The 13557-nt window shown below is 44.9% G+C and overlaps 1 protein-coding gene across 2 annotated transcripts in view; it reads left to right on the top strand.

The window, feature by feature from the left end:
* CABLES1 (Cdk5 and Abl enzyme substrate 1) overlaps window positions 1-13557 on the top strand; it is a 119540-nt gene that overhangs the window by 21441 nt on the left and 84542 nt on the right. Inside the window, exon 1 of one of the 2 annotated variants that reach the window (XM_083187523.1) lies at window positions 8387-9165. The exons of the other annotated variant lie outside the window; for it this stretch is intronic. Within the exon in view, the coding sequence (XP_083043649.1) occupies window positions 8516-9165 (650 nt within the window). The 5' untranslated portion in view covers window positions 8387-8515. Of the gene's footprint in view, window positions 1-8386; window positions 9166-13557 lie in introns of those variants that run through there. 2 annotated transcript variants of the gene reach the window in all.

The raw sequence follows: 13557 nt of genomic DNA, 5'->3' as shown, positions 1-13557 counted from the left end.
GAGATGGACATCAAATCGAATGCTGCAGTGAACACCTTAGCTTTGCACTATCTACTATTCGATTTTCTATAAGCAAAATCAAATAGAAAAATAGTGCATATCTCACCGTGTGTATGCTGTATTAGAATCCAAAAATCTAGGATTGGTCCCTTTTTGACGCCAGTAGGGGGGGGGATCATTTAATAATATGCAGATGAGTGCACATATGCCATCAAATATAGGGCCTGATTCAGACCTGTGTGCTAGGCAGCATATGTTCTCTGCCTAGCAAGCAGGTAAACACCACCCCGCCAAACGCATGGAAACCCCCCCCCCCCCCCTCCGAGCAAATACCCACACTAGCATGCGAGTGGATGTGTGCACTTACACCTCAACTCACATTCGGCCTCACGGAGGAAAAATCATTCTATGGTCACTCACCATTGCACGCATTTTTTCAACCTTCGCTCTGAAAAGTAAGTCTTTACTTTTCAGATGGCCGCTTTCCACCGAATTGGGGGCGAGCGAGGTCAGCGCCCGCCTGGAGGATGCATGGGCACACCTGCATTCGCAGGGGTACGTCCAACATTTCTATGGGCACTCCCATCAAACGCTGGGCGGTCCTTTGTGTCCGTCCATTGTGAAACTCGCCAAAAAGGCATTTGCGCCGAAGGTGTGCACATACGCAAACCCCCAAAATCGGCCAGGAATTTGGACCTTTCCGTCCATAACTTGCTTTAAGCCATAGTAATGCTTATTGGAATTAGAATTTCACCCAAAAAAAGGTGTCTATGTACAGTACAGAACGTAGCAGAACTAGAAACTCCGCAGGCTATTGTCATAGTACTTTAGGATCTGAAGAGCATTTTGAGGTACATTAGCTAAAGCTTCTAAAAATGAAAAAGAAATGTTGCCCATAGCAACCGATCAAATTCTGTCTATCATTTCCCTATTGCATCCTAGAAAGTTATAGAATCTGCACAATATCGACCTTTTCCCTTTTAGAAGTTTTAGTAAATTTTATCCCTTTCAGTCAAAATGATAAAAGTACTGGAGTAAGGGCTATTTTACACGCTCCGGTTCCTGCCGGGCGGTGAATCCCCGCACGGCCAAGAAGCCGTGCCGCACTGAGAAGTTTACGATGGAGAGGATGGCCACAGCCCAGCAGTCGTCCTTTCCAGTGGTGGGATCCGACTGCAACCGGGTGGCCGGGCAGTGGCCATCCCGTGTAAATGGACACAATCGTGTCCATTATTAACTACTTTGTGTGGAACGGCTTTTGGCCGTGTGGGTTTTCGCCGCCCAGCAGGAGCCGGAGCGTGTGAAATAGCCCTTAAAGGAGAGGAGAAATCTTAATCAAATCAATATTCTGTGTATCCAGCCTTTGCCTTCAAAGCAGCATCAGTTTTTCTAGGTACACTTGCAGTCAGGGATTTTATAGGAGTATAGTCAGGTGTAAGAATAACCGATCATGCAAAACAGGTGATAATGCTTAACAATTTTTTAAGTAGTTTAAATACAGTCATTAAGTAAAACTGAAACAGCTGTGTAGGAGGCTTAAAACTGGGCGAGGAACAGAGCAACTGCTACAAAGGTGAAGTTGTGGAAGACCGATTTGTGTGTCGGGTCATTCACCATGGCCAGACGGAGTGCAGCAACAAAACACAAAGGTATTATAACCAGATCACAAGGTTTCTCCAAGGCACAGATTTCACTATAGTTTCAAGATATGCTGTTCAAGCTCTTTTAAAAAAGTACAAACAAATGGGCAACATTGTGGACCGAAGAAAATTAGTACATCAGATCGATGAAAGATTAGAGATGTGCAGGCTCCGATTTACTCTGATTTCAAAGCAGGATCTTATTGGCTATCAACTGTCAACAACTGTCATGTGATTTGGGATAGCCAATAAGATCCTGCTTTGAAATCAAAGTAAAGGGCCCCATATTTCAGCAATTAATTGTGACAATTTTCAGATATGGAGATGATTGCCACAATTAATTTTAGATGTGTGGGCTCCCCCTATTGGCAATCCCAATCAAAATCGCCAATCGATTGCTTAATCAGGTTTTTAAACATGCTTAATAATCTGGTATTATCTGCAGATCTTTTTTATATGTGTGGGCATTCCCAATTCGTCTTCTTCATCTATTTACATTATGAACAGCTGAAATGACAATCGATTGGGGCAATTTCCAGATATGAAGATGCAATCTTTAGATGGAAAAATCTGCAGATCACTGAAATAAATCTGTAATGTGTGGGCAAAGTCAGATACATTGTAAAATCCATTTATCTGGCCAAAAAATCCCTGGATCTGGAAATCCATAAATTGTGATTGCTGATGTATGGGGCCCATAAATCAGAGCCTGCACATCTCTATGAAAGAGCCATAATAATGCCTTCCCTTCAAAATCACAAGATATCCAGCAGTGCCATCGGCTCAGAACTGACATAAACCAGTGGGACCCTGGTACACCCATCTAATGTGTGTAGAAGTTCAGACAGAAGTGGTCTACATGGAAGAATTGCAGACAGAAAGCCATACCTTCAATGTGGAAACAAGGTCAAGCGACTGAAGAATGCAAGAAAGCGTAGGAACTGCAGTGCATAACAATGGCAACAGGTGCACTGCATGTGGGCTTCATTTCTTCCTATGTAGTTGGGGATCTGGTCAGGAGTTATACGTCCTCAATGCTGAGAAATAAAGGCAGGTACTTATCCATCATGTAATACCATCAAAGAGGTGTCTGTTTTGCTCCAAATGTATTCTGCAGCAGGCCAATGACCCAAACATACAACCAATGTCATTAAGAACTATCCTGAGCATAAAGAAGAATAAGGCCCCCCAGAGAGCCCTGATCTTAACATCATAAAGCCTGCGTGGGAGCACATGGAGAGACAATCCTACATTCACCAAAGATCTGTGGTTATTTTTCCGAGATTTCCTTCAAAACCCGTGAGCAAGTGTACCTAGAAGAATTGATGCTGTTCTGAATGCAAAAAAGGTGGTCACAACCTATATATTTTTTTCTTTATTGAAGCTATATAATATAACAAGCAATTCAAATATGTTGTGTACAAAAATATGCTTTTTGAAAGCATCCTTACTTGCAGTCCACATCTCTATCTTCTTAAAAGTTTTCATAAATTTCCCCATATATGTTTGCCTCTGAATGAGAATATCAGGAATACTGAAGAGGTTTGTGTCTTGAAAATGGCATCCATTCTAACAAGCTCTATTCAAATATATATGATAAAAGTACAGGTTGAGTATCCCTTATCCGAAATGATCGGGACCACGAGCATTCCGGATAAGGGATTTTTCCGGATTTTGGAATAATTTTTTTAAACCTACTTACCTGTCCCCTGGTGGTGCCTCGGCATCCATGGCAGGCCTTCAGCTTCATCTCCGGCGTCTCCAGCGGTCCCAGGAGTGCATTGTGCGAGTTCCCAGGTGTGCCGGTGACGTCACCGGCGCGCGCGCGCACACACTCGTGCAATGCACTCCTGGGACCGACGGAGAGGATGCTGAAGGCCTGCTGTGGACGCCAGGGGACTTGGTAAGTATAAAATAAGGGTTAGGGGGGGGGGGGGGTAAAAAAAAAATCAAATTATTCCAAAACACGGTTTTTGGAATAATTCGGATACGGGATGCCCGGATAGTCAACCTGTATCATGGAATCTTGGGAAGGTGGCAAAATGTCCCAGAAATACCATCACATACTCTATTCAGTTTGTGCACCCTATTTTTGGTTGGCTATATGCCAATGTAAGAGTCAGCCATATAATGATGCCCTAAAAATAACAAGAATTATTATAAAAGATACCTACATTCATTTTTTTTTTTTTAAGACTTCAAGATTTTGCAGTCTACCCATGCCATTGCTTTTATATTTTGTAGACTTCTTGCGAAGTTATTTGAGGAGATTGATTGAAGAGGATTGGCTCCATTAAATACATTCCACAGGGGCATTTGTTAACAACATATCTCTATTTATCTAGAATTGAGCCGCTTCATTGCAATGAATATCATTGAGTATTTTGAAGAAAAAATTATTATCATTGAGTGTTGTGATCCAAAAATGGATGAAGGTAGTGATTTATCTCTGCAGAAAATATATATATATTGCCAGATAGTCTAAATCTAAAGTGCTGTTAGCCAAAATCAAATAGGCAAATTTGGATAGTCAAAATCGAATCGTACCTGAAGGCACATACACACTAGAAGATCCTTACCAATGCCAGAGGGGACCTGGAGGGGGGAGGTCAGGCATGCACATTTGCAGATTTATTTATTATTATTTACAGTTTCTTATATAGCCCAGCATATTCCGTCACGCTTTACATTTGGAAACAACAGTGATTAAACAAGCTGGGTAGATAGAAACCTGCTTACAATTTATAGGGATAATAGGAGGGATACATAAGGATAGAATTCCATAGCATGGCAGTCCCATCAGATTACAAAACAGTCCTGGTGGGATGCAATTAGATATAAATGCTACGGGAGGTTGGGGGTTCTGGAATATAATAAGCTAGCCTGAAGAGGTGAGTTTTCAGGGAACGCTTGAAAGTTTGGAGGCTAGAGGAGAGTCTTAGTGTGCTTGGAAGGGCATTCCAATCCTGCAAGTAAATGGGAGCAAGTAATGAGTGTGGATGAGAGATGCAGATCTTGTGCAGATGCCGCATGCTAGGGGGGTGACAATGGGGGGAACGACTGTTACGTTGCGGCTACAGCATGACTGTCGTTAACGAGGTCTCCCTCATCCAAACATGTTTGGATGAGGGAACTAGTCGTTAATGATGTACAGTGTACAGAATAGGCGATAATGTTCACAATATCACTCAGAAAGCCCATTCTTAGTGATATTGTCAACAATATTGTTTAGTGTGTATGGGCCTAAAGAGAAAGAACAACAGTGAATCAGTTGTATGTACTAGCTGTCCTGCTGAAGAGTTATATGATCTGACATTTGCTCCTTAGTTTCTCTGATCACATACCTGCTACATACCACTTGTGGGGGGGAAATCGGTCAGTTGCTTCACCGAGCAGTTGTTTGCTGGCTGGGGCTGGATGTATTTGAGTACTGCATGTTTAGAGGGTCTAAAGGCCCCCATACACTGAGGCGATTTGGTCCAATTTTGTCCGATTGCGACCAATCATCCCATTAAATCGAACCAAATCGTCCCTCCCTGACATGCCGTTGTGTCCGATTTGCGATCCCGTGCGCATCGGACCCGAGCAGGTGGTCGGATCGGCAGGCTGCCTGACCACCTGTTCCTCCTGGCGGCGAGGCGGACGGGAAGCAGGAAAGCATGCGATCCAACACAAGGGATTGCATGCATCCCTGCCGCCGGGAAGGTCCCGGCGGCTCGCAGGCTATCGGGCGTCCATTCACTCCTGCGAGACATCGCAGGCAGTGTATGGGCACCTTAAGAGAAGGAAATTCAACATTTGACCTTCTGTGGAACCATAAATACCAGCATGCCATAATAGAAAAACTTTTTAACCGGGTGTAATGGGATGTGTCTGTCCACAGCAGATGATGGGTTGCATTTAAATACCTCTGATCTAAAGGGTGCTTGTTGTGAGCCAGAACGATTTTACCTTCTCACCATGGTGATTTCTTTATATTTAACCAGGGACTGAAACTGACTTTTGCAACAAATCCTATGGCAGCGGTAGCCAACTCTAGTCCTCAGTTCACATTTTTCAAACAACCTAGCTGCTGCACAGCTGCACTCATTACTAACTGACACATTTTTAAAAGATTCACAGGTGGAGCTAATTACTTCACTTGTGATTCTGAGGTAGATTTATAAAGTTCGGTGAAGTGATAGTGTGTGGTCTTTATCACCAGCCAATCAGCTCCTACCTGTCATTTTTCAAACCAAGCCTGTGACTTCAGTTAGGAGCTGATTGGCCGGTGATAAATTACTAGCCACATTATCACTTCACCGAGCTTAATAAATCTGCCCCTCTGTGAGGAGATCTGGAAAACATTAACTGTTGGTAGCTCTTGAGGACTGGAGTTGGCTACTCCAGTCCTATGGATTCTAATGTAACTCTTTGACAACAATAAGAAAGGCCAGCATCAATCACTTTGTATTACAGACACACTTTGCCAGTGGACATTTTTTTAAACCGCTTCCCACTATCATGATTTTGGACAAGCTCCTCCAGTATCTCCAATGAGACCTGCAGACTTTTAGTTGTTAAGCTGGGTACACCATGGACAGCGCACCAATCATTCCGACTTTACTGATGATTTACCTTGAGCTCAGAACTGGCCAAATTGAGCACACACCCTGCAGTCTTGTTAACGACTGAACGATTCTGTACATTATTTGGTCGCTAGCGATTCATTGTTGCTCCTGTACGCACTAGAACAACATTCATGCCAGCACATTGTAAGGAGTTGCATGAAGGTGACATCAAAGCGGTCCAACACACAATTTGTCCTACATGCTGTGCGACCAAACCACTAGCGATGTCACTAGGTTTGATGTGCAGCACGTGTAATCTTACATCATGGCATGTATTCTGGTTCACGCACAGTGCTGTGTGTGATTTTATTGGTGCCCGCCGTGCTCCCCACACTGCTGCAAATGAAACATCCATATGTAGCCTTGGGTGCGGTGACCAAATCATTCGATGGTCACCGACCATTGAATGATTTGGAGTGTAGGCGCAAAACTAAGACACTCAGGTGCCTTTTTTTTACTTGTTCCCTGTACCGAAACAGGGAGGGCAGCTGACATTTGGTGATGTCAGCTGCCCACCCCCGGCAGCTGCGTCACTGCCTGACTTCCATGGGAATCATGGGAATGCCCAGCACTCCCATGGGCACGTCCCCTCGCCCCCACCCCCCGCATTGTTGGGTGTGAATGGAACTAGCCGTTGCCTGTGCCCTTTCGCACCCAGCATACGCACATGGTCCAAAATGCGCATGCACTGTATTAAAACATTGATCCCCCATGCAAATTAGAATAACCTCCATTGAGCGCACACACTGATGGTGGCCATACGCCAGCCCGATTTGCCCGACTGGACGGCAGATCATTCATTGTGTACCCAGCTTTACTCCGTTATGACGATCAGGTATACAAGTCTTTTTGGTACTCTTTACCTAGCACGGCGCCCATCGCGGGCATCGCGGCCATCAAATGCACTAAAAAACGGGTGCGACGCGATGGCCGCGATTTCCCATAGGGAACAATGTTAAAAGTGTGATTGGACGCGATTTTACTGTTCAATGCCTCAATGCCCGCGATTTTTCCATAGGAAACAATGTTAAATGGGCCACAGAGCCCAAATAGTCCCCCTGAAGTCTGAAATGGCCCCCACAATTGTTAACGCCACCCCACGATCAACGTGAACCCGAAGCGTGGCGAGCGCAGCGAGCCCGCGAGGGGCGGCGGTACGCGTCCTCCGACCTTTTCATACCCCAACTATCCACGTCGGCGTGGAGTTGAGAATAGAATAGTGTGGCGAGCGCAGCGAGCCACCGAGCCCGAAGCGTGGCGAGTGGACGCGGATACCTTCACAGGTAAACGCGTCCCTTCGCGGGCTTCACAGGTATCCGCGTCCCCTCGCGGGGCTCGCTGCGCTCGCCACGCTTCGGGCTCGGTGGCTCGCTGCGCTCGCCACACTATTCTATTCTCAACTCCACGCCGACGTGGATAGTGGGGGTATGAAAAGGTCGGAGGACGCGTACCGCCGCCCCTCGCGGGCTCGCTGCGCTCGCCACGCTTCGGGTTCACGTTGATCGTGGGGTGGCGTTAACAATTGTGGGGGCCATTTCAGACTTCAGGGGGACTATTAGGGCTCTGTGGCCCATTTAACATTGTTTCCTATGGAAAAATCGCGGGCATTGAGGCATTGAACAGTAAAATCGCGTCCAATCACACTTTTAACATTGATCCCTATGGGAAATCGCGGGCATCGCGTCGCACCCGTTTTTTTAGTGCATGCGATGGCCGCGATGCCCGCGATTTTTTACCCCCGATGACCGCAATGGACATCGTGGTCGCCGTGCTAGGTAAAGAGTACCGTCTTTTTCTATTTTTCTTTTAAGGCTTAATGCCTACATCTCCTGTCCTCTCCTGCCCAAACGTCATCCTGTGTATGTTACAGCTAGCATTTCCTTTAAAAGAAAACTAACTGCTACACTGCTGACCAGTGTATGACCACAAATGTAACAGATGTTCTGCAATTCCAGCAATCCTGTGGCCCTATAGAGAATGTAAGATATAAAATAACCACAAGGGGGAGTAGTTGATATGTACACAGGCGGCAGTTAGCAGTAAATTGGGGAAGATCCATCCCATTATTGCACACGTGCGGTAGACATAAACAGGGGAGGGGAAGAGAGGAAGCATGTCATCTGTGATCCCGCCCTGACCTAGCAATAACAAGCAGTGTGCCTTGCTGCTGCTGCTGTGTGTGAGCTTCTCTCTGGTGTGCTCTCCTCTGTTATGCTGCAATGAAGCAGCCCTGCAGCCTTTGCTGATTGCTATAAAACACATACTATGGCCACTGCCACTAGCAGTAAAAGCAGTATCAATGGGATGATATCAGGCTCCATGCAGTCTCCAAGTTCATATAGCATGGATCATGTTAGGAGGCAGCAGCACATGGATCTTCGCAGAAGACAGGCTGCCCTTTCCTTCCTCACCAATATTTCACTGGATGGGCGGCCACTGCAAGCTAATGGGGTAGCAAGAGAAGGCACAGCTTGTGCAGTACTCAAGCCTCGGCAGAATTCCCAGCTTGCAGACAGGGAAGCAATGCATAATTCACCACTTCATACCATATTATCTGCAACCCCTCTTCATCCGCTCCATGCACAACACAGCAAAACAGGACTGGCCTCTTCATCAGGACCATTGCTACCCTGTTCTGCAAGCCTGAGACAGGAGCTGATGGAGCAGGTGATGCAGGTAAAGAAACAACAGTTAAGTGAAGATGAGGAGGAGGATGCTTTCACAGGCAGTGTTCAAGTGCCTGGGAGCGGGGCCCCTGTCCAGCCTACTTGTGCAGTTAGCAGGGGTCGCTTGAACTCCATAACCTCTGCCATCCTACCTGCGGCTTTCTGTAGGACTTCAGCTGCCCCAATCTTCAGCTGCACTGACCCAATACAAGGTGGAAACAGCAGTGCCTTTGACATCCAGAGGTCACGGTAAGGAACAGATTCTGACTAGTGGAGTGATTGTATAACCTGTTGTACTGCAGAAAAGTTTTGGAGAATATATTCCTGATGGCTCCAAAACACCATGTTGGTAAAGGATTCTGTCTGCCTGTTGTGTTGGAGAACAACATGTGGCACAGGTCCACATTTTAGCTATTCATTTGTACTGGAGTTTAGTGGGGTAAGTAGACATAACAGAGACTCACAGAAGACCATTTACATTTCTTTGTGACTTACCTAATCATACCCATTATCCCAAATCGGCCATAAACTACACACTATTGGGTTTTGCCGTGACTGCGCAGTGTAAAAATGAGCACAGGTTAAAGTGTTGCAGGCTTGGATGTGGGACACCACTGTGTATCCTGCTTTTGAAATGAAGATTGAGATTATCCAGGATGATTGGCATTATGCCCTAATAGAAGCCAATGTAGTGATTGCATCCTAGAAGGCAGATAAAGATAACATGTCATTGTACAGTTTCTTAGATCAGGACCAAAGGCAATGTTCTAATGACTGAAAGCTCCAGTGACTGACTGACTGACTGACTAGCAGCTGATGAACTGCAGCCCCCTTATACAGTGTGGCAGACTATACTGGGCATTGTAGTAGAACAATTGGAAATCACAGGTGGCTGGGATAAGATTATACTTTCTCCATTCACTACGGATGTGATGGAGATGATGATGATGGTTGTCAAACATGGACAATCAAATGTAGCATCCGCCAATGTGCAGATACCTATTATAGTACACCTGATGTATATAAGCGGTTTATTTTCTTGTATCATATATATAATACACTTGGTGGGCTGATGCTTGAGTAATATAGTACTACCTGTGGCATATTTTGCATGAGTTTGCAGTGGTGCATGTCCACTACAGCGGCCGTGGATATGAAAGGAATAGCTGCTTGTATCTGGATTGGTGGGACGGGGGCAAAATAGTAACTCATTGTGTTATGACGAAGACTCATTTCTGGTAAATAACAATGCCCGACATTAGCAGAGTTGCACAGGACCTGGCAGATCACTCCCATCAGGCATCTCGCACTGTATAGCATATAGAGGCTAGGTGTATGAAGATGTATGTCTGTACATGGGCTGGACCTAAGTCAGATGCTGCAGCGCACATGGTGGACATTTTTGTGCCTCACGCACCTTTTGCTGGGTCGGATTGCCGGGTTGCTGGACCCAGGCAATTCGGAAAGGCCCTTTTACACTGCACAAAGACCTGGGTTATTTAGTGCAATGTGAATGGGGTATATTAATGGAGTATATTTACATGGTCCATTTGGCAGCCTGTTATGTGCACAGACTTCATCCTTAACGGTATTAATTTCCTTACAATTAACCAATTAAATATTGATAGGCTGCACGCTAATAAGCATTGGTTCAGTAGAGTGCATTGTGCCTACAGCACATCATGTGATCACATGACTCATAAGTAAACTTTAAGCTTAGCTAGAGTAAAATATGGAGTTATATGTATTCTAGAGATGTGTGGTTCGGATTTGGATCGGATTTACTAGGATTTGAAAGCGATATTTTATTGGCTATCCACAACATGTGACAGTCGATAGCGAATAAGATTCGGATTTGAAATCTGACTAAATCCGAGTCAGTAATGCTTCCACATACAGAAATTTCCAAAACATGAATTGTTGGATGTTCTGATGGTTGGAGTTTAGAAACAATGGTCTATACCAGGCATGTCCAAACTATGGCCCTCCTGCTGTTGTGAAACTCCAAGTCCCATCATGCCTTGCTACAGTTTTGCTATTAGGGAATGCTAAAACTATGGCAAGGCATGCTGGGATGTGTAGTTTCACAACAGCTGGAGGGCCACAGTTTGGACATGCCTGGTCTATACGTTCTAATGCAATACTTCATATTCATAGACCACAGTTACATTTTATGTTGGACACAATTCCATGAATGAGTGCACAAAAGTGTGAACAAACCCATTTGTAATTAATTTGTTCATGTGTCAAGAAATACACGGTTATTAGCGAACAGCTAAGTACTTAGTTCTTAATGTAGACTTTGTACCGCTATTACTTTTAACCTGTTGCTTCCAAAGTCCTGTAAATGCTGCTTGTGATTATTAGATTAGCACATCTAGCTGTAAAGGCGTGTAGATTTTTGCTAGTGGACGATTATGACTAATGCTGTGGACACACAGTACGATTTGACATTCAATTTTGACTATATAGTCAAAATCAAATCGGAATTGCATGTACATCGTATGGAGATAGAACATGTTTTTAAGCGTTCTATCCTGATTCAATGCCAAATAGACAGTGCAGCAATGACTATATAGTGCAGATTGAGGCCCTTATTCAGATCACATTTGTACTGCGATCGGGTCTGAATAAGGGCCTGAATGTAGATAGCATGAATTGTATGTAAATAGTACTGAGTTAGCAAAGATTGCATAGCAATCGAATCTTAAGTCGAATAGCAAGGGAATCTCACCGTGTGTACACAGCATAGTTATTTTGACTAGATGCACTGATGATGTTGTCTATGTGCACTATGATAGTCTGTGATCTAGTCAAAATTGCCTTGCCTACATATTCTATTTTGCTAGGAGATTCCGACTTAGCAGGGCGCACATCTGTATCGGTGGCATGTTTAAAACGATGCGATTTTGGCTAACCTAGGCAATTTTTGCTATAGTAAAAATTACCTGCCAAAATCGCTCTACACCCCTTTAGGAAAGCCTGTGTTTTCCTGTACAGGACAGCCCAATGTTGCCTATGCCTCTTTATCATTCCTACAGTGATTATTATGAAGTATACGGAACAAACAAGGAGTTTAACAATTTAATTGCAGAAGTACATATCGATCTAAAGTAAACTGCATGTACCAAGGCGGAACACTTACACAATGCCTTCCCCGAAATGAGGAAAGTTGCATTCTCTAGCCAGAATCCAAATCCAAACTAGTGTAAAGGTCCATGCACACTGGGCGACTATGCCCAGCGTGTATGGACCGCGATGATGACAATCACTGCTGCGGGGAAAGCCGCTCAATGCATACACACTGGGCGGCTTTCCCCCTGCCCGGCACTGACGGAGGGGAGAGGATGGCTTTGCATAGCGCAGAGCTATGCAAAGCCGTCCTCAAAGCCGCTCATCTGCTGGTATTACCAGCAGATGAGCGGCTTTCCCGGAGATGTTGAGGGAGCGCGCAGCAGCGCTCATCGCTGGGGCATACACACTGGGCGGCTTTCCCCCTGCCCGGTGCCGACGGATAGGAGAGGACGGCTTTGCATAGCACAGAGCTATGCAAAGCCATCCTCAAAACCGCTCATCTGCTGGTATAACCAGCAGATGAACGGCTTTCCTGGCGATGTTGCAGGAGCGCGCAGCAGCACTCACTGCTGGGCCATACACACTGGGCGGCTTTGAGCTGAAAGCCGATCAAACAGGCTGTTTTGATCGGCTTTCAGCTCAAAGTCGCCCAGTGAGTATGGGCCTTAAGGCATATTCTATATCTGTGGTAATCTTTTAACAAAGGCTCCAAAATAAATAGTGACAGTAGCGAGCGAACATGATTATATTGTTTATACAGTATTTCATCATATCAAACAATGCCTCAGTCTAGTTGTTAGAATTAGAGTGATCTGTGCAGGACTGTGATGTTACATAATTCATGTACTTTAGTGTTGTTCTTCTCCATAGCCCGTGGGAACTGCATTTTAGGCAAGAAGCAGCGTCACATGTTGTGGTTTCTCCACCACTTTGAGGGGGAATTTTACTAAGATGGGAATAAGACTTCACATGTGATGTTGCTATCGGCAACCAATCAGAATCTACTTCTTATTTATTTAGGACCCTCCAGAAGATAGACGACAGGATCTGATTGGTTGCCCATAGAACCAAGTCTTATTCCCATCTGATAAAATTTCCCACCAAATGTTCCACCATACTGTAACATGCAGGGTTGTGCCTATTAACTTTGTTTTATTTATCAGGGGGACTGGACTTTGGGTCGACATGCATTAGGTCGCCAGTGAATAGGTCGGAACAAGCAAAAGGTTGACATAAGTTTTTCATACTTTACCATCCATGTGGACTATGGGAAGTGTACAGTGTGCCGAGTGCAGCAAAGCACCTGGCCCGAAGCCTTGCGAGCCATGCAAGGGTAATGCGGTACACTGATTGAGGGTTCACGTGCTTAAATGTATAAATGAACACACATAAAATGTAAAAAACTCATGTCAACCATTTCTGTGTTGACCGTTCCATTTGTAGACCTTATGCATTTTGACCTTTTGGGCTCAACCTAGACACTGTTAACCCTATGATATACACCCATTTATCAGTGCTGCTGACATTTTATAATTGGTGTAATGTATGGACCAGTTTGCAAATTCA

This window comes from Crinia signifera, chromosome 5 (genome assembly GCF_055691185.1).
Source record: "Crinia signifera chromosome 5, ASM5569118v1, whole genome shotgun sequence".
Lineage (NCBI taxonomy): Eukaryota > Metazoa > Chordata > Amphibia > Anura > Myobatrachidae > Crinia > Crinia signifera.
The sequence above is the reverse complement of the archived record's forward strand: the minus strand, read 5'-3'. Positions and strand labels throughout refer to the sequence as shown.